Source organism: Artibeus jamaicensis, unplaced genomic scaffold (assembly GCF_021234435.1).
Source record: "Artibeus jamaicensis isolate MK-2021 breed Jamaican fruit bat unplaced genomic scaffold, CSHL_Jam_final contig_432, whole genome shotgun sequence".
NCBI classification, from domain to species: Eukaryota; Metazoa; Chordata; class Mammalia; order Chiroptera; family Phyllostomidae; genus Artibeus; species Artibeus jamaicensis.
Window position 1 is genome coordinate 5,338,032 of NW_026521828.1, and position 20,211 is coordinate 5,358,242.

General features: G+C 43.5%; 1 protein-coding gene across 3 annotated transcripts in view; it reads left to right on the plus strand.

Annotated features, from left to right (window-relative positions):
* ATP10B (ATPase phospholipid transporting 10B (putative)) overlaps positions 1-20,211 on the plus strand; it is a 344,681-nt gene that overhangs the window by 244,204 nt on the left and 80,266 nt on the right. For 2 of the 3 annotated variants that reach the window (XM_053665940.1, XM_053665941.1), the window contains 2 exons: positions 14,237-14,531; positions 15,549-15,743. In XM_053665940.1, coding sequence (XP_053521915.1) covers positions 14,257-14,531; positions 15,549-15,743 — 470 coding nt within the window. In that variant the 5' untranslated portion in view covers positions 14,237-14,256. Of the gene's footprint in view, positions 1-14,236; positions 14,532-15,548; positions 15,744-16,550; positions 17,055-20,211 lie in introns of those variants that run through there. The other variant, XM_053665942.1, reaches the window with a different exon arrangement.

The window sequence follows — 20,211 nt, forward strand, 5'->3', positions numbered from 1 at the left end:
TAGCCATGGCTGGTGTAGCTCAGTGGATTGAGTGCCAGCCTGTGAACTGAAAGGTCACTGGTTCTATTCTTGGTCAGGGCACATGCCTGGGTTGCAGGCCAGGTCCTTGGTTGGAGGCATGAGAGAGGCAACCGATTGATGTTTCTCTTGTGCATTGATGTTTCTCTCCCTCTCTTTCTCCATCCCTTCTCCTCTCTCTCAAAGTAAATAAACAGAATCCTTAAAAAACTAATTAATTAATCACCAGTTCTAGAATTAGACTGGATCATTCCCAGCCCAACTCTGCCACTGACAGCTATGGAACCCTGGGAAATTAACTTCTCTGTACCTTAGATGGCTCGTCTACAAAATGGGGGTGATGATATTACCCCCATCACAAGATGGTCAGGAGAATGAAATGAACTAATATTCACATGCAAAATACTTAGCGTAGTCCCCACAGGAAAATAATGACTAAGCCTACGGAGACTTTTAACTAGTCTTTCAAGTGCCATATAATATCTCACTTTATACATGTTACAGTTTAGTTTTCCCTTTCATGTTTGCTGGATATTGAAGATCTTTCCAGTTTCTAGCTTTTAGGAAACGATACGCTGAACACGTCTGCACACGTCTCCTGGTGGCCACGTGTGCTTGTTTCCCCAGGGTGCCCACCTAGGGAGTGGAAATGAGAGAATAAGGGTGGGCACACTTGCAAAGCTATGCTGTGTCCCAAAGTGGTCCTAGCACTTTGGATAAGAAAGCGCCCGTGGAGTCTCATCTTTGTCAAATCCCAATGAAATTAAACTTCTTATTTTTTTCCCCCAGTCTGATGGTGTAGCCAGGTATTACTGTGCTCTCACTTTCATTTGCATTTCCCTGATTACTAGTGAAGCTCGAGATAATTTCACGTCCTTTAAAGCCACTTGGATTTCCTCTTCTGTCAACAACCTCTTCCTGTCATTTCTTACTTTTCTGCTGGGATGTTTGTCTTTTCCTTTTTGAATTTGTACTAAATCCACCCCTCCCCACCCCACCAGGAGGGAGGTCTTTTAATACACCTGGAATTTATTGTTGTGTGTGATGTAGAAAGTGCTCGTTGTTGTACAAGTTAACAATGGTCGCCACACTATTGAGTAGTCCCTCTGTCCACACTGATTTGCAAGGCCACATCTGTCATGTATAAAGCGCCCCAATATGCACACGAGTCCATTGCCTGCCTCTCTGGTGTGTGGCCCTTGCCTATTTGCTATCCCGGTGCCAACACACACTGACTCTCAGTCTCTAGGGGGTCTTCAATCCATGAGCGAATTCAGGGATCTCGGTTTGTTGGCATCATGAAGGTAAAGCAAGCTGTAGTTAGGATGGATTTTTCCCCTGTTCTGGCAGCTCTTCCAACACTACGTAGGACAAGTCTCAGTGCCGCAGGAGCGAGCGCAGCAGAAGGGAGGAATGGAATACTCTCAAACTCGCCCTTTACCTCCCTTCTCAATACATATGCTGTGGTGTTTCAGACTCCAAAACCCATACCCACAATCTGCCGCTATCACAGTCTGCTGTACACCATGCTGTCTGCAATGGCCCCTCTCCCCATATTGCTGGAGAGCAAAGCCATTTGTCTCCCTAAGGGTCCCAAGGGCCAAAGGAAAGGTGTCTCGATGCAGTATGTATAGACTGGATAATTATAAAGCTCTTATGATAGAAACCATTATGTTGGAGATGTAATACACCACCAAATCTCCACATGCACAGCTCAAAAAAGATTGAGAAAATTGGAAATAAATTACCCCCAACCAGATGGGGTGTTATCTTCTTGGCGCTTTCATGAAAAGACAGAATGAAGTGCTAGGGAGTGGGAGGGAGGGTGAGTGTAGCTATCTACAAGTGTTAATTTGTTTTTATTTCAATTTCCTATGTCAGAATAATAAGCCAAACAAAGCAATGTCTCTGTGCAGAAACATGCTTGCTTGTGGTTTAATGGGTCTTATAATAACTGGGAATGCTTTCAGGATCTCAGATGATACAAGGAGGTTAGGACTAGCTGTCACAGAGAGCCCGGAGTTCCAGCCTTGAAAGCCAGACTCCTGTCCCCAACCCTATACCAGCTCAGGGGCCCTACCACAGTGGGAGAGCAAGGAGCAGTGTGGGTCCCTACAGAAGATCACTTAGTATGTTTCAAAAAGAATATAGGGGTAATAAAGCAAACCAAAGAGCCTGTTCGAGCAACAGCGACTTCAGGAGAATGAGTGTGCAGCCTGCCAACAGGGTCCGTCCACGAAAGGACGCCCCTGCAGAGAGTAGTAGTTACGTTCCGGCGTGTATTGCTTTTACTTTGACCCAGTGTTCCTTTACAGTGGCAGCTACTGACCCCAACCAAACCACAGGCATGGGTCAGGGGACCAGATGGTAAGAAACCTTTCCCTTTGTTTCCCGAGTCGTCCTGAAAGCAGTGTGGCTACGAAGGGAGGGCAGCGGGCAGCGGCCGCCCCAGACTGGTCACACATGGGGGCTTTTGTAAACTAAGTCCATATCTGGCCAATGGCAGGACCGGGTTTCTCACTGTCTGAAAAGTAGGTTATTAATATAGAACAGGAAAAAATAAACAATTCGTAAACAAGTCTTTGACTGATTGACTCTCTGGGTGCCGATGATCAAGTATCACTGTGGCATTGGGGTCAGGTTCTGTACTTCTCTCTGAATCAAAATTCTTTGTAAGTTGAACTTTTTTAACCATCCAGGAGAAATCCAAATGGGGTCTGTAGTTTGTATTGTACCAGTGTTAATTGCTTATTTTGACAAATGTATCCTGGTTCTATAAGATCAGCAGATTCTCTTGGTTGAAGAAACGCTATCCTGTCTTTGCAACGTTTTTGTAAACCTAAAATTATTCTGAAATCCAAAGTTTATTTTTAAACAAATCAACGGGGACAATCATAGTCATAAAATATGTAGGGGTGAGCATTCACCACTCACACTGAAATAGAAAAAACAAAAGCCAAGCCGCCTGGGCTGTGCATTTAGAAACTGGTGTTAACTCCACTGCTGCATTCCTTTGTGGCCTCAAGCAAGTCACCTAGTCTCTCTTCATTCTATTATTTCTGAGAAAAAAGACCAATCAGATGGATATTTAAAAATACAGACAAATTCAGAATTATCCACAGTCATACCAAATATGAAAATTCCATCTAAGCAAATTTACTTCTGCAGCTCTTCTGGTTAATTCGACAGTTTCAGTTCCAACATATGCAAATATCAAGTCATATCTAAGAAAACAGGAAACTAGAGGGTTAGACAGAAAGATGGCATGCCGGAAGTAAAGATGTCTGTGAAATAATACTGACAGCATGTGAATTTTGAGCTTGGTGCTACACCCTGAGTATATAGGGAGAGCCTTTGCTGAGAGGCGTGAGAGCATGCTGTTCCAAGTGCTTTGGTCAGAAATCCTCCTGAACAGAGTTAAGGACATGTGTCGTGGGAAGGGAGTTTCAGAAACACTTCCCCAGTAATTTACCTCTCTCAAAAATCCAGTCATTCCGAGTCACTGAGACTGAAGGAGCCAGAAATCAAATGCCATGGGTTTTGTTTTTATGCTTCATAACAGATGTTAGCTATAAACAAAATTAATTTCAAGTTTCTGGTGTGAGGGGAGGCAAGCATTAAAAAAAGTTCTGGGAGCAGATTCTCAGTGAAATTGATCCATGCCTTTGTTATTCAATATAAATGAATGTCATTTATATTGACTTTATTTACTGTGCCACCTTGATTGTTTTGTTTAATATATTTTTTATTATACTCTCAGAACTGTAATAAAACTTTGTACTTTCCTTGCTCACAAGGAAAAGGAACCTCTATTGGCTCTCAAGACTCTTAGCCACAGACTCTTCTGAATGGGCACAATGAGGAACTTAACCCCATGGCCGAGGAGACCCACTAGGATACAGGCCCAACCTACCTACCTCAGAGGATTGTCTGGGTGGGTGGGTCAAGGGGAAGTTCCCTGAGATTTTTAAAAATAATATTGAAATGCAAATGTTTTTATTCATCAAAGAAATGAAGCCTTTCTTGGTGCTTATCATTGTACCAGGGAAGGGGCGGTACAAAGTGCTAACTGCTCCCCGGAGGTGCTGGGTAAAATGACAATTGACCCTACCAGGCACTGGAGTAGAGTGGTCCCTGCTCCCATGAGATTCTGGGGTCCAGTGGTGAGCGCTCTGTAGAAGTCCTCAATCCCAACAAGTGCATGGTCTCAACACACAGAACTAGTAGCTAACACGGGGTAAGGACAGAGCACCGTGAAACACATGAGTAGCCCCTCAGTCATACTTCAAAACCGAGGAAGATTTTCTGGGAAGGGTGGCATCTAAGCCTTAAAAAAAAAAATGGAGGGAAAGTAGCTCGGTTTTGGGGACCTGGGAGGTAGAAAGTGCTGCTGGTGTTGGTGGTGACAGTGAGAGAGACATGAAAGGAAATAAAATAATTTCCTATGACTAGAGCAGAGCATGAAAGGGAGATTAACAAAAGACAAGGCTTTAACAGAGAGGCTGTATCCATCTCACAGAGGAAAGGAGTCATAGAGTATATTAAAGTTTTGTTTGGAATCCTGACCGAGGGAAATTGAAAGCCAGAAAGGGCTTTGAGCAAGGTGATGACGTGGATGGCTTTCTAACTTGATGACAACTTTTCTGATGTCACCGTGGAAACGCAGAGTGATGAGGAGCAAAGTTGGGAGGAGGGGGACAAACTATGAAACCTTTCAAATAATTCAAGCAAAAGATGAAAGTGGCCAGGACTGGCGTGGTGGCAAGGGGCTCGGAGAAGAGAAGAGAGAACCGACAGATACATCTGAGTTACAATCAGCAAGGCTTGGTGAAAGACTGGTACATTGGGGGAAAGGAATTGAAAGCCTGGGCAACGGAAAGGGTAGCACTGCCATTCCAGGGGACAGGAAAGGGGGCCAGGGAAGATATAGGGGTGAAGATAGTCCATTTGGAGGCAAACTGAGACTGACATTCCTAAAACACACCCAGATGGTGATGTCCAACAGACAGTTGGATATTTCCTGAAATTCCTCCCTACTTTGGGAATAGACATTTGGAGCATATAGAGACCTTTCAAAAACCTTGTTGTTTATATATTAAGCTAATAAAAGAGAAGCAAGAGTGAAAATTGGAGGGTTCAATTATTTCTTTGGAAATATGAGAATGATCAGCCCAATGCATGTAAAAGAGAGTAACTCAACCAAAACAGATGAATAAAAAAAAAGGCTGCATTGCTGAAAAGAGAAAAGACTCAGTCACGTAGCTAAGATCACGTACCTTGTAGGGACTTGCTGTCATAGAGGGGAGTAAACAGTCTGCCCTCTTCAAGGTCCCCTGTCAGAGTCACTCAAACTCTTGAAGTCAGAAAAGTCCAGGTGAGAATTGAACCCAAAGTCAAAGAACATGGGCCTTAGTGATTACCTGGTCCAACTCCCTCATTTTACAAGGGAGGGAACTAAGGCCCAGAGAGAGTAACCGACCTGCTCACAGCCACATTGCTTGTTGGTGGGACATGTAAACCAGGTGTCAGCTTGGCTTGCCCTGACCTTTAAACTCCAGCTGAAATCAACTTGACCCCCAGCCCATATGTCATGGAAAACCATATGCCACCACTTGCCCCTGACCCCAACTTCTGTGAATTCCTATGGGACTTAAGTTTCTTCCACTCGTCTCTGGTTTGATTTCCACCATTTGCTCTGTTTCTCATCCTCCACTCTCTTGTGGCTCTTCTTTCGCCTTCTCCCCTTGGCATTGAGCCAAGGACGAGGACAAGTCCTTCTTGATTTCTAGACCTCTACCCCCCAATCAAATGATACCATTCATACAAGGCCACTCTGTGTTATAAAGTTTTACTAACAATTTTAAAGTGACATGGAGGGATATTACATTATAATATAACAGCATATGTATTTTAAGTGAATAATCAATCCTTTAAAAAATAAAAGTCTTATACAATGGAATATTATTCAGCCATAAAAAAGAAGGAATCTTGCCAATTGTAACAACATGGATTGATCTTGGGGGTCATTATGCTAAGTGAAATGTCAGACAGAGAAAGACAAGTACAAAATGGTGTCACTTATAAGTCTAAAAAAAAGCTCCTAAGTACAGAAAATAGATTGGTGGTTACCAGAGGTGGGGGTAGAAATGGGTAAAATATAGTCAAAAGGTACAAATTTCCACTTATAAAATAAGTCATAGGGATGGCTATAGCTAATAATACTACAGATGACTATGGTATGATGACTATAGTCAATGATACTATATCATATATGAAAGTTGCTAAGAGAGTAGATCTTAAAAATTCTCATCACAAAAAAAGTTTTCTGTAGCTGTGTGGTGATGAACATTAATAAGACTTATCGTGATGATCGTTTTGTAATATACACAAATATTGAATCATTATGTTGTATACCTAAAATTAATATGATGTGATATGTCAATTCTATCTCAACTTTTAAAAAAAGTATCTTCTTCTGAAAACACACACACCAACCTGCTACCACCTTAATTTCTGTTTCTCAAGCTCTTGCCAGCTCCTCCTCCCTCTCCCTTCCCTCTCTGTTTTCCTCTTCCCATGAATCTTGATCCCTTGCCATTCATCCCAAAGGTTGATCAGGGTATATTCCCGCCTTAAGAAAACTCTGGAGGGAGATGCTAAAATGTCAGTTTTTCCCACCCCACTTCACAAATCTGACCCTATATTCTTTGCACTAAACCAAGTGACTAGTCCATTTGACCTTGAGAAGGCTCCTCCCGAATTTCCCAGGCTGCCCCACCTCAGTCTTTCCTGGGTGGATCAGTGAACTCCTCACTCACACAGCCATGCACGGGCTTCAAGGAGCTGAACTGAGCCCATCAGTGTGCACTTTTGTCTTGCAGTTGCATTCAGCCCCGCAGACTTGGCACAACTCTCTTCACCCTTCAGCTCAGCATTGATTTATTTCGTCTCTGGAAGCAATTTGTTCACTTTTAATTAGACCCAACTTAATTATTATGTCGGTAGAGTAAACCAAAACAATCTATAAGACAGTGTTTAAGTGAAGTCACATTTCTGCCTGGAGGGATATAAGAAATGAAATCACGCATTTCATTTTACCTGCCTCTTACCAAACAAACCCAAAAGATTGCCCACATTGTCTTTTTGTTTCCCAAGATCGTTTGCCTTGCTTTAGGAAGGTACCTGGGAAACCAGCCTTGGATTATAGGGAAGCAAATGGGGAAAGGTCGCTTTGGATGGAGAGCAAATGTGTGAGTGCGTAAGTCAGTGACTCTCCAGGTTTGTTCTTCGGCAACCCCTACGTAGAATGACCTGGGAGCTAGTTAAAGGGGCATATTTCCCACCCCATGCCCAGAGTTTCTGATACAGTGGGTCTGAGTTGGAGGCAGATTTTACACAAAGGCAACCATAAAAAGCATTAACAAGAGAACTGAGTCCTGACCAGTGTGGCTCAGTTGGTTGGGCATCACAGGGGTTTGATCCCTGGCCAGGGCATGTGCCTAGGTTGTGGGTTTGGTCCTCGTTGGGGGTATGTACAAGAGGCAACTAACTGATGTTTCTCTCCCTCCCTTCCATTTTCTCTAAGAGAGAGAGAGAAAGCTGGCATGATCTTACACTGTGGGAAAACAACTGGCTGCTATGTGAAGACTACATTGGAAAGGGAGTCAGGGGAGATGCAGGAATGTTGGAAGTCTATTGCAGTGGTTCAAGACAGGAAATGGCAGTACCTTTAGATTGAAAGTGGTAAATGCTGAGAAGCAGATGAGTTGAAAGACTATTTAGAAAGCAAAATTGGATAGAATTTAAGAAATAGATTGGCTATAGCACATAAAGGAGAAGCCTGGAAGTGCCTAGGTCATTTGGGTAAATGGAGATGCTATTCACAGACCTGGGCACTACTGAAACCAACATGGATTTTGGACAGAATCTGAGTTTCTCAAATGTTAAAGTTGATCTACCTAGAGAAGTGGAGATGGAAAGTTAGTACTGGAGTGTGTTAATCCCGTCCAAAGCTTACGAGAGAGGTTTGAGCTCCAAATCCACCGAAAGGAAGGTCAGCCTGCTGGGTAACCAGAGATGCCCTAAACACTAATGAACTGGGGGCATAATGAAGAACAACATAGCAGACTACAGAAATATCTTCTTGTCTGCTTAAAAAATAGTCGTCCTTGAAAATCTGTTGGAGTAAGGCTCTTAAGGCTGAGGAGCTAAGAGAAAAACCAATCGGGGATAAAATGCATTCACTCGCAAATTACCGATAGAGGCTGAGCATGGCGTGTTGAGGACACGTGAGTTTTGTCAAAATTTACCCTTTGCTCATTCCTTTCCCAGGAAGGATTTCATTTGCTGTATATTTTCATTATCATCTACAGAACTGCATCGTTTGGTTAATTTTATTTCAGGTGACTGCTCTTTCTTACTCATTCTCCCCTCCCCTTTCATACTCATCTTCACTCCCGCCAACCTCCAAAGGCGACAGTCCCCACCCCACCCTGTGCAAGGGCCTGAATGCGCTTCTTATTCCATGTTTTTTCCTCTCTAGAGGAAGTCAGCTCCGGCATCCGAATTATCGGACATATTTTGTTAGTCTGTGAATGAGGTGAATCACAGCTCTTTCTCCTCCCATCAGGAAGGACAGAGCACTTTCTGGGGCTTATGAGACCAGCTGCACACGCAGCCAGTGGCTGAGACCCCCAGTGGCTGAGAACCAGGTGAATGGAGGCTCAGAAGTTCAGCTGTCCCCATGACGTCTAGACTATCTGAAAACTCCACTGCAGAATAAGGTCTCTCCTTTGACCCTCCTTTCCCACAAAGGTCTCACTCAACTTTCCTGGGCAAGTCCCACAACTGGAAACCTTAGTAAGGGAATTTCAAACTGTGACTTTTATAATCTGGCTTACAACCAAATACATATCCTTGAATCTCTACTGCCACCAATTTAATAATATGTTGTGAGGATAAAAAGAAATAAAAGAAATGTTACCATATCAATTATGTTGACATATCTTAGGTTCAAAACACTAAAATGGTAGAGTTGGGATGGGAGGGCACATCTTGGATGCTAGTAAATATAGGTTTTCCTTAAAGGAAACAGGAAGAAATGACAGATTCTAGAGAGGAGTTGTTCGGTTCCCCTCGCCTGTATTCTGTTCTTCATCTGTAAAATGGGTATGGGTAAAATGGGCACAAAATTTCATGAAGTGATGGCCACTTTTTCAAGCAAATCTAATCAAATATGTGAAAAAAGGTGAAATGAACATGCAATTGATGACAAGGTTGTTTTCGTGCAAATCTTTCCTTGATGTACTAGACAGCTAATGGAACGGATAGGAATCTGGTTCACTGGGGTTTTATTTAGTTCTGGGTTGATGAAAACCTTTTGGCAACGTTGCTGTTTTGACATGTATGTAGAAAACAAACAAGCAAAAACTTGCTGAAACGTTAGCAGCGTTTCATGCATTAGTAGATGAAATGAAAATGATGGTGCTTTCTGAGCAATTGGTGATGTTTCCGAACCTGGTCTTCAGGACAGCCAATAGAGATACAGCAGGTCTGTTACAAGGTTGTGATAACAGGCCAACAGTTTTTATTTTAATAAAAAATAAGTCTTGTTAGTACCCATGGGGAAAAAAGTGGTGTGTCAAATCCTGTAATTGTGGATATCAATTTATGCTCTAGCATAAACCCAAAGTTGATATTTTCCCTTTTAAAAGGCAAGTTGACAAAACATACTGCATTTAATGAAATAAATGATATTCAGATATGGCAAAAGTTAGAAAAAGGAGATTTGAGATTGATTGCAATTTGAGCAAAACTGATATAACTAATTGATTATACTAACTTCAGATGATTTTTTCCAAGGTGCTTATTGTTTGTTAACTAGGTGTCTAACAAGAAATCATTGTGCGTGTGTGTGTGAGAGAGAGAGAGATTCACATATTTTGTCCTCAAGACAGAGTGTTTTAAAAACCCCTGTGGTAAAGACCAAACTTTTTTAGATTCTAATTAATTCTAATATCAGGTTAGTGTACTACTTACCAAGAATCCAAGTGTAGATTAAATTTTACAGGGTTTTCCCCATAGTCATGACTAACCGATATGCTTTTTAGAGAACTCTGTATCACAGAAGGCAAACATAAGGCCCTCCACCTTGTTATATCCAGCCCAGCACCTCATTTCTACCCAGTGGGAGTGCTGAGCTCTCACTTAACTCTTAAGGAGCAGGTACATTTATACAGTCCTAACATTACATCCAGCCCTTTGAAGACAACTGCGAGGCTGATGTGGCCCCCAGTGAAAATGAGTTCGACACCCCTGCTCTATATGAAGGGAAAATAATTTTTTTGAGTAACCACTTATTTCTGCTTTCTAGCCCTCCTTGAGTCTCCTTTTGTTTTTAAAGTCAACATGTTTACTCTGGCCACAGGAAGCTTGCAAATGTGGCTTCTTCCTGGGATGGTCACTTACTTCCAGACACACATGTACATACACATAACACATACACACATATTGTATGTCAAACACACACATAAACACACAACACAGTCAGATACTCACATGCATACACACAGAAGGCCATCCAGTTACCTCTCCCTCATTTCCTGACCTCAGCTCAAGCCCCACCTCTTCAAGGACAAGGCCACGCCCCTCTATAAGACAAGCACATTGCCTTAGCATTCCATTCTCCTTTGTGGCACTTATCCTGGTTGGTGAATATACATTTATTTCTATGGGCATGCATTTAAAAAGCTCTCAGTCTTACTAGAATGCAAGCTCCAGGAAGAGAGGGGTGGATATGTAGGTTTTACTCACCAACTGTAAAACAAGGGTTCTTTCAATAGCTACTTGTTGATTCAATGACTGGCTGATTGACCCGTAGGAGTGAAAATGGAATTTGCTAATGATGGGGTTTATTAAGATTCATTAAAATAGAAAAGGAAGGGCCCTGGCTGTAACTTTGGATTGAATGCCAGCCTGAGAATCAAAAGGTCACCAGTTCAATTCCAGTCAGGGCACATACCTGGGTTGCAGGCCAGGTCCCCAGTTGGGGGCATGTGAGAGGCAACCAATCAGTGTATCTCTCCTACATTAATGTTTCTCTCCCTCTCTTTCTCCTTCCCTTCCTCTCTCTCTCAAAAAAATACTTTAAAAAAAAGAGAGAGAAAGGAACTGGGGTTGATTAGAAAGTAGGATAAAGTTTGGAAGTGAGAACGGGATTTCTCAGCAATCTATAATTAACCCAGTATGTTAGGCTAATGGTCCACCAGGTAGAAATGTCCCCCGCAACCACCATCTAAGGGACGTTCTGCACAAGGAAAATGATGTTGGTGCTGGAGAGGATTGCCACTTCAAGCCAGAGTCATTTGAGTGTGAACCAGCAAAACTAGAGTTTATTATTAGTAGGAGGTGCCACTGCAAAAAATGTGAGGAGAAAGCCTTTCCAACTGGGAGGGGCTTGGAGAGTTGCTCCAGGCCTGCCCCTCCCTTCCTGAAAGCAGTAATAAACCACACCTCAGATAAAAGGGTTATACAATTCCCTTGTGTTTCCCTTTCTGCTTTTGGGAAGCAGTAATTTATTCAGAGGAAAGTAGGAGCGAGGACTAAGAAGCTGCCTTCCCGTCACTGCTCGTGGTCCTTGGTGGCCTGTTCTTGGGCACTTGGGCCAGAGCAGCTCTGATCTGCTCACCCCCCTGCCTAGGGCTCTTCAGGATCCCTCGTACTTGGGGCTTAGGGAACAGCCTTCACAGGCCACCTGGTCTGTCTCTCCAGCCTTTGCCACTCTGTGTCCCTGACTTCTGTGTACTCGGTGGGACACTCCTGTGAACTGTTTCTTCCTAGAAACAGTGCTACCTGGAACCATCTTCCACAACTTCTCTCCCTACCCAGCTAACTCGTATGCATTTTTTCACATGACTGTGAAAATAAATACTCTTTTCTACAGGAAGTCTTCCTGGCTCTGCTTCCTTGTGGTATGTGTGTCTGTGTGTGTACACATATACACACACATACAAATATAGACATTATTTTCTGAACCATTGGGATGTCTTGCTTCTCTACCCACACCAAACTTAGCATGGATTTCCTAGGAACCAGAACATTTTCTTATATAGCCACCATATAATTATTAAAATCAAGAAATTCAGTATTATTAAAATACCATTCCCTAGTCTGCTTTTACATTCAAATCTTGCCCATTGTTTAATAATATCCTTAATCCCATTCTTACCTCCGCCTACTTCAGGATCCAGTCCAGTATCACACATCACATGTCATTGTCATCTCTTTTCATTCTTTTAAAATTAGGAACAGTCCTCTGCCCTTCTTTGACCTTTGACACTTGAAAAACACAGGCTAGCTGTTTCGCAGACTAGCCCCCAATCTGCACTTTTTCAGTGTTTCTTTGTGACTGCCAAAGGCAATGTCATGTCCTAAGTACATCATCATATCAGGGGGCACGAGATGTCAAGTTACCCCGCCCTGAGGATGTGGGCTTTGATCCTTGGGGGGAAGGTGGTAACTGCCAGGTGTCTCTATTACAAAGTCATTCTTTTTACCATTTTAATTAATAACTGGGGGGAAGATACTCTCAAACTATGGAAATGTCCATCTAACTCTCATCCACTAGTCTGGCATCCATTTTATATCTGCTTTATTTCTAAAGAAGCTTACTTTACATTGTTAATAAAGAATATGATTATGATAAACGGGCTTTTTAAACCACCCACCTAAAATACCTGCATCCCCCATATCAACCCAACTTCTTTATTTATGACAATCTTACCACCTACAATTATGAGAAGTCCCATATGTACGGCACCAGCCAAGGCAATATTTCTCATTTGCATTTTCAACTCTATTCACGAATTATCTTTTCATTTCCTTTCCTTTTATAATAAAAAAAAATCCATGAGAGTGACATATTTTTATAATGAGAAAGAAGATATAATATTATTTCTGGCTTGTCAAATGTCATAATACTGCTTTTGGTCACATTATGAAGGGCATCTATAATTGCATTTATTTTTTCATGCTTGCTACAAGGACTCACTTAAGACTCTGAATAGCTTCTTATAGCCTTGGAGTCTGTGGATTGAAAATCATTTGGATTGATTAAAGTCATGAGGAGAATTATGATAAGGGTCAGATCACATGGGCACCATGAAGGGAAAAATATTACCATTTAAACTAGAAGTGGGACTTTTTCTCCTTAAGTGAATCATATTTACAATGATAGAAGGGGTAGCTCATTGTATGATTAATAATAGCTGACATTCGCTCATCCATTTATTCAAAAGAAAATCATCTTGCGAGCCTACTAGGTAAGAAGCCCCATTACATACAACTTGCAACTACAAAGGATATCTTTGAATAATATCCTTCTGGGTCTTCAGGCGAGCTTTGGCTGAAAGGAGCCTTGAGGACTTGGCTTGTAGCTGTCATTGAAAGAGCTCAGAAACAGAAATACCCTGGATAATGCATCATTCGTCCACCATCTAGAGAAATTGTCTGCTTGACAAGTGCTCGTTTTCAAAACCTCCCAAACAGTAGAGAGAAAAAAAGGACTCTCCCAGCCCCAGCTCCAGAGACCAGGTGAGAAAAAGCCAGCTGGTGTTTCGAGAACCCCACGCAGCACATCCCAGTCACCTGGGGCCCTGACGTCCTAGAGAAGAATCTCTCTCTTTTGTTCCACCTATCACTGTCATTTGACATTCTGGCCCCAAATGGGGTTCTCTGAAATATCATCCGTATCAGAAAATTTTAGAGCTGGAGAAGACCTAAAGAATAAATACCTTTCCCTTTAAGATCTATCTCAACAGACTTTTACATACTGCCCAATTTGTTCCTCACAAAAAGCTCGTGCAGAAACTGAAGACCAGCCAGGTGAAGGGACAGTTCAGAGATAGCAATGAGCCAGAGCTAGAATTCTGACCTCTGGGGTCACAGCCCATCAGGCTGGTGGCCATAATAGGTCATCAGAACCCTGCCCCCTTAAATGCTTTCGTGGCACTTATCCCCGTATTAGTTGTGTATTATTTATATGATTATTTGCTCAATGTCTCTCACCCTAGAGCAAACATGGATGATGGGGATTGCACCTACTTTCCACACTCTGTATCCCAGAATCTTCCCTGGATGGATGGATGCATGAAAGGATGAGCCGATACACCACGTACATGTATTTCTTCTGACCATAGTCACTTCTCATGTGTGTTTCCAGACCGCAGCCGGCTGCAGGGAATGGCCCTCTCGGTGGACTCGTCCTGGCCCCGGTGGCAGTGGCGATTCAGAGATGACCATCTCCAGCATCCGTCAGAAGCCACACCACTGCTGTCCCCAGACAAGGGGCGGCAGAGCTACAACCTAACGCAGCAGCGGGTGGTGTTCCCCAACAACGACACATTCCACCGGGACTGGGCAAAGGTCTCCAGGAGATACTGCGGCAACAGGATCTGCACGACCAAGTACTCACTCCTCACCTTCCTGCCCCAGAATCTCCTGGAGCAGTTTCACAGGTACGCACGCCCTTGGCCAAGCAAAACTCACTGTGACCAAGTATCTGCCACTCAGAGAATCCCAGAGTTCCCATGTGTACCCATGTGTCCCATGGGCCCCCTTTTCTTTAATATCCAAATGCACGTACATTGAGATGCCCTGCCATTCATTCGATAAGTATTTATAACCATTCTACTCTGTGTTAGGCCATGTGTTGAGTTCTAGAAATACATGTGGGAAAAAAAAGAGACCATCCAGAGTTTTTTGTTCAGTGAAAGAGACATTAATTTTACAAACTACATAAATAGATGTAATATTTTAACCCAGATAGATATTTTCAAGGAGACATATATTGTGCTGCTGGAGCAAGAGGGAAGTCTGGCCTCATTAAGACAGACAGGGAAGACTTCCAGGAGGAACTGATGATTGAAGTATAATCATCATTTCTTCAGAAAGAGGAGAATGCGTTAACTAGGTGAAAAGAGGCAGGCAGAAGTCAGGGAAAGGAGCCAGGAAAATGTTTCTACACATGGATCTTCCTGTGCAAAAGCACTGTGGCAAGGAGGAGCACGATGCACCTGGAAACCTTGAAAATGCAAGCCACTCTTTTAGGATAATATATGCAAAATTGCCTTTTAATTATAAAGCAAAACTTGCACTTAGATATCAGCCTAGATTTTGTAATCATTATTATAAAATACCATTTATTCTGAGCAACTACCATGCCCCCAAACCTTCTGTTGTATACATAAATGAGACCCATGTACTATCTCTAAGAGCCCTCTAAAGTGGGCAACACTATTCCCATTTCACACAAGACAGAACATTCTCAGAAAGGTCACACACTAAGTAAACAGTAGGAACCAAGTCTGAATCTAGATAGATTTGGCATCAAAATCCTTTCCGTGATGTTCGAGGTGACACTGAAAAAGAATGTCACTTGAGTTGGAGAAGGGCCAAGGGGAGGGGAGGAAGAGTGTGGAGAGTATATTTTTCTTCTCCATAATGCTCACTCACACCTTGCTTGCCCCCTGCAGGTGGGCTAACCTGTACTTCCTGTTCCTGGTGATTCTGAACTGGATGCCGGCCATGGAGGTTTTCCACAGGGAAATCACCATGTTACCACTGGCTGCCGTGCTGTTCATCATCATGGTCAAGGATGGCGTGGAGGACTTCAAGAGATACCGCTTCGACAGAGAGATAAACTGCTCCCACATCCAGATATATGAAAGGTAAGGGGAGTCATTTTCTGTGTCCTCTTACAAATCGATTATGCAAACTCATCAGCACTTTCAAAAGATTGGTCTCTCTTCTCTCGTATTAAGTTCACGTAATTTCAGTGATTCTCAAAAGGGCAATTTTTCCCTGCAGGGGACATTTGACAGTGTCTGGAGACATTTTTGTTGCCACTTCGGGAAAGAGGCTGCTACTGGTATCTATCTAATGGGCAAAGGCCAAGGCTAATGGTAAATAAACATCTTACATCTATGGGACAGCCCCTCACCACAAACAGTTATTATCCAACCCAAAATGTCAATAGTGCTGAGACTTAGAAACCTTAGTTTAACTTGTGTAAACACTCATATAATTAAACACAAGGATGTTATCTTATTCAGAACAGGGCTAAAAAGTCTAGTGTTGACTGGCCCATCTCAGGAGACCAAGTTTAGGAGCAGATCTTTGAGGGGTGGCAGGCAGTGTCTCCCAACACAACTGAGTACCATGTTTCAAGCGTCTGAGCCACTGGATTAAAAAATCACTGCTTTTAGAACTTAACCAGGTAGGGTTTAGGGCCCAGAGTTGGCACACCTGTTCCCAGCCGCTGAGGGTGGAAAAGAAAGATACCTGTGGGTGACGTCTGCATTCCAGAGGGTGGAGTCTCAGGAGGTAGGAGGAAGTGGTCTGGCGAGTGCACACCTGTTCTGTGCAAACTCTTTCCTTGTTAGATTTTTCCTCGGGTGTTTGTACACTGGCTTTTTATTTTCAGTTTACCTTTAAAAAGGAGAGAGAAGTTTCTAGCAGAGAAGGAAGGTAAAAGATGTCAGGGACATGACTCGCTGGTTGCTGAACAATGGAACCGAACAGGGAAAAGCCTCTTCTACGTGGAACTCACAAGCTATTCAATGAGAATTAAAGAGACGGGATTGAGCAGAGATGAGAGAGGAAGAAGGGAAGAGAAGGCGGAAGAAGAAAGAAGACAAGAAACGAGTAGTGGTCCCCAGCCTGCCCTTTGAAGGAGGGTCCCACAAAGAGAACCCCAACAGGCACTACTGTGGGAACCAGATTAAGACCAGCAAGTATACCGTGCTGTCCTTTGTGCCCAAGAATATTTTTGAGCAGCTGCACCGGTTTGCCAACATCTATTTTGTGGGCATCGCGGTTCTGAATTTTGTCCCCGTGGTCAACGCCTTCCAGCCTGAGGTGAACCTGATACCAATCTGTATCATCCTGGGGGTCACGGCCATCAAGGATGCCTGGGAAGACCTCCGGAGGTACAGATCCGATAAGGTGATCAATAACAGAGAGTGCCTCGTCTATAGCAGGTAATGTGAAACACTTTGGCTCGCCTTGGGGGCCCAGTCTGCTCTGTCTGTGGGTGCTACCCCTGCAGCTGCTGTGCAGAGAAGGGGTGAGGAGGGAGAGAATGTCGTTTTACCTCAGTGAAGCTGTTCAGTAATTTTAACTTCAGTAACTTTCTTCTCTGGCATTCCCTTGGCTGTTTCAAACGTGTTTAGTATTTAAGAATCTTGCATAAAAGCTCATGTATCCTTCATCCTGTGTGGCCATGTGCACCCTGGAGCGGGTTTGGACACCCTCCAGGGCAAGAGGCATCACTGTTTGCCGGGGGAGCCCCTTGCAGAGAGTTGTATTAGGAGAAGCAGCAACAGAGACTCCACACCTGGGTGAAACGCTGTATCTGTCACCGGAGAAGTACGTGACCTCAGGCAACTCACTTAATCTCTCTCAGCCTCATTTCATCATTAGTAAAACTGGGACAGTTCCTGGGGTGGTCACGATAATTGCACAAGAAAATCCTTGGAAAGCACTTAGCACAATGCCTAACATGTAATGAACGCTCAATGGCTTTCATTGAGCTCAACATAAGCCATGATGGCTTGATTTTTAGAGTGTAACACTCATATTACATCCCTCATCAAGCCTGTCCTTCAGCTTCTTCTCTGACGTTGTCCCAACCAAAGTAAACGCCACACACCACCTGCCTTGACACATTATTTGTTATTTTATATGTGTCATTGTTTTACAAAGGTTCCACTGAGCCCTTGACCAGCCTCAGGGGTTAGGGAAAGGACATGCACTTGGTCTGGAAGGGAAGAAAGTAGAGTTATGGTGGGTCTCAACTTTGTGCCCGTTCGGGTGGGCTGGAAGGAAGCAAGGCCGCCAAGCCCTGGCTCACAGACAGGCTGCCTGACTGAGCGCTCTCTGGGTTGGCAGCAGATGCTTAGATGATGGACTCATGAGCGGGTGAGGGTGTGACGTCTTGGAGAATCAGGAAAATGTGTCTCGCACACAGAGCACTGTCTGTCTGATGGTTTCCCCCTGACTTTGTCAACCGTAATTCAGCACAGCTTCCGCAGTGGCTCTGGTCATTCCGGCTTCAAAGTGGGTGCTGCAGCTGTATGAGCAGGGACTGCAACCTTCTAAGGAAGGGTCCTCTTCCTCGTGGAGGGGAAGACCACCCGTTTGGAGCTAGGGGGAGAGAGGGTTGCTGAGCCAAACTCCATTTGTAAAGTTGTCACCAGGGAAGCTTCTCATGCAGGTGACTCATTGTCTCCGGGTCACCCCAAGAAAGGCTCCATGTTCTCTGTCAGCTTCGGATGAGCTTCAGGCCTCCAGGCGGCAGGGCCACACCTGCGGCGTCTAAGAAATTGAATCACAAAGCTTTTGTTCGGATTTGTGGTTGTTTTCTCAGCTTGGCCTAATTGTCTTGAATGTTGCTGGCACAAGCTAGAGCTGCGATTGAGTCATGGCTCACCTGCGAATAAGGAGTGATAAACAGAGAAGAACTAACTGTGGGGGTTGGACACCTTTCTTTGAAGAGACTGGTTTTGCAGAAAGCATAGCTTTTCATTTCCACCTTTCTCCTTTGTTGTTATTTTCTTTCTTTCTTTCTGTCTTTCTTTCTTTCTTTCTTTCTTTCTTCCTTCCTTCCTTCCTTCCTTCCTTCCTTCCTTCCTTTCTTTCTTTATCTCCTTTCTTCCTTCCTTCCTTCCTTTCTTTCTTCTTTGTCCCTGCCCCTCCCCCCTTCAGAGAAGCTAGTGAGCCAGGAAGCTGGATCCCAGGGAGGAGTGCATGTGGACCTCAACTAGCCTGGTCCTGTTCTTCCTGCTCTGCCAGAAATCCTGTCCGAAGCATCCCAGAATAATGGGTCTGTTCTTTGGGATAATGTCAGGGTTGATCAGACCACAGGCTGGCCTGTGCAGGGTATTGGCCCTTCAGAGACTGGGCTGCTGTGGTTCTTTCCTCAGAATAACTTCCAGGACAGCAGAAAACCGGGGTGGTAACAATCCTAGCAAGAAGAGACCCTCGTCCACAGGCTCACTGGCAGAGAGGGGCATTCAGGGTTTTGTGGCAAAGTATATTTAGTGGAAAAATAAGGACAAAGAGATGTCTCTGAAGAAAAACATCCATGGCAAATATATATATATATATATGCTGGCCCTCCTGCCCCATGGTCCATGAAGGACTAAGAAAAAAATACCCAGTAAAGAAACCTATTCATCATTGACTCACTCAGTGTTGGTGCAAACTTACTGAACCTTGGAGATATTTGTTAATATTTATTGCTTTTCCAGGAGAGCCAAATAATTGATTACAGGGACTGGAAGGTAATTGAATAAAATAGACTGGATACAAACAGGAAAGCCACATTTGTGTGTGTGTGCTTATACATGGCAACTGATACTTGGCATTGGCAATAGGGTGCAGTAGAGAGCAGTGGGGACTGTGGCAAGGGGGCAGGGGGCATGCATTCATCTCAGGAGGCAGAGACGGCCTCTGAGCTGTAGCTGGTTACCATGTACCCATGTACCCATGCCTTACCCACATACAGGGTAAGGCAAAAGTAGGCTTATAGTTGTGAGTACACAAAACAAAGTTCATTCTTGTATTATTTATTAATGACTGTGTTATTTTTCCATACAAACAAATATAAACCTATTTTTGCACCATACAGTAAAGGCCTAATGTTGCTGGATTGCCCAAGTTTTATTAGGGGAGATAGAATTAATATTTTTATTTGAAATAACCTGGTTTTTAAATGTTGGTAACTGATTGATTTTTTTTTTCCAAATACTTCAGACCTATTTTATTTGACATAAAGTTATGTTGCCTGGGTGTTCCCTGCTTTGCAACTTTTGCTTCATGGTGTCCTAGGAATCTGGATTCTCTGCAAAAGAATAATTGGATTCTCCTTTTGAGATTTATCTTCATGGAGGGAACCTCTTAACCGCTTTGGGCAAACAGGGGTGTGGTCTAGGAGTCAGGGAGCCTACCCTCTCGGCCCAGATCTTTGGCTCATGGCTAATATAGTCAACTCTTGAACAACATGGTTAGGGACTGCACGGAGATCCACATATAAATGAAACCATGCAGCTCAATCCCGCCATTGATGTAATAGCTTAGAGACTTCATTTAAGTCTCTGAGTCTCAGTTTACACTTTTGTAATGCTTTGGAGTCAG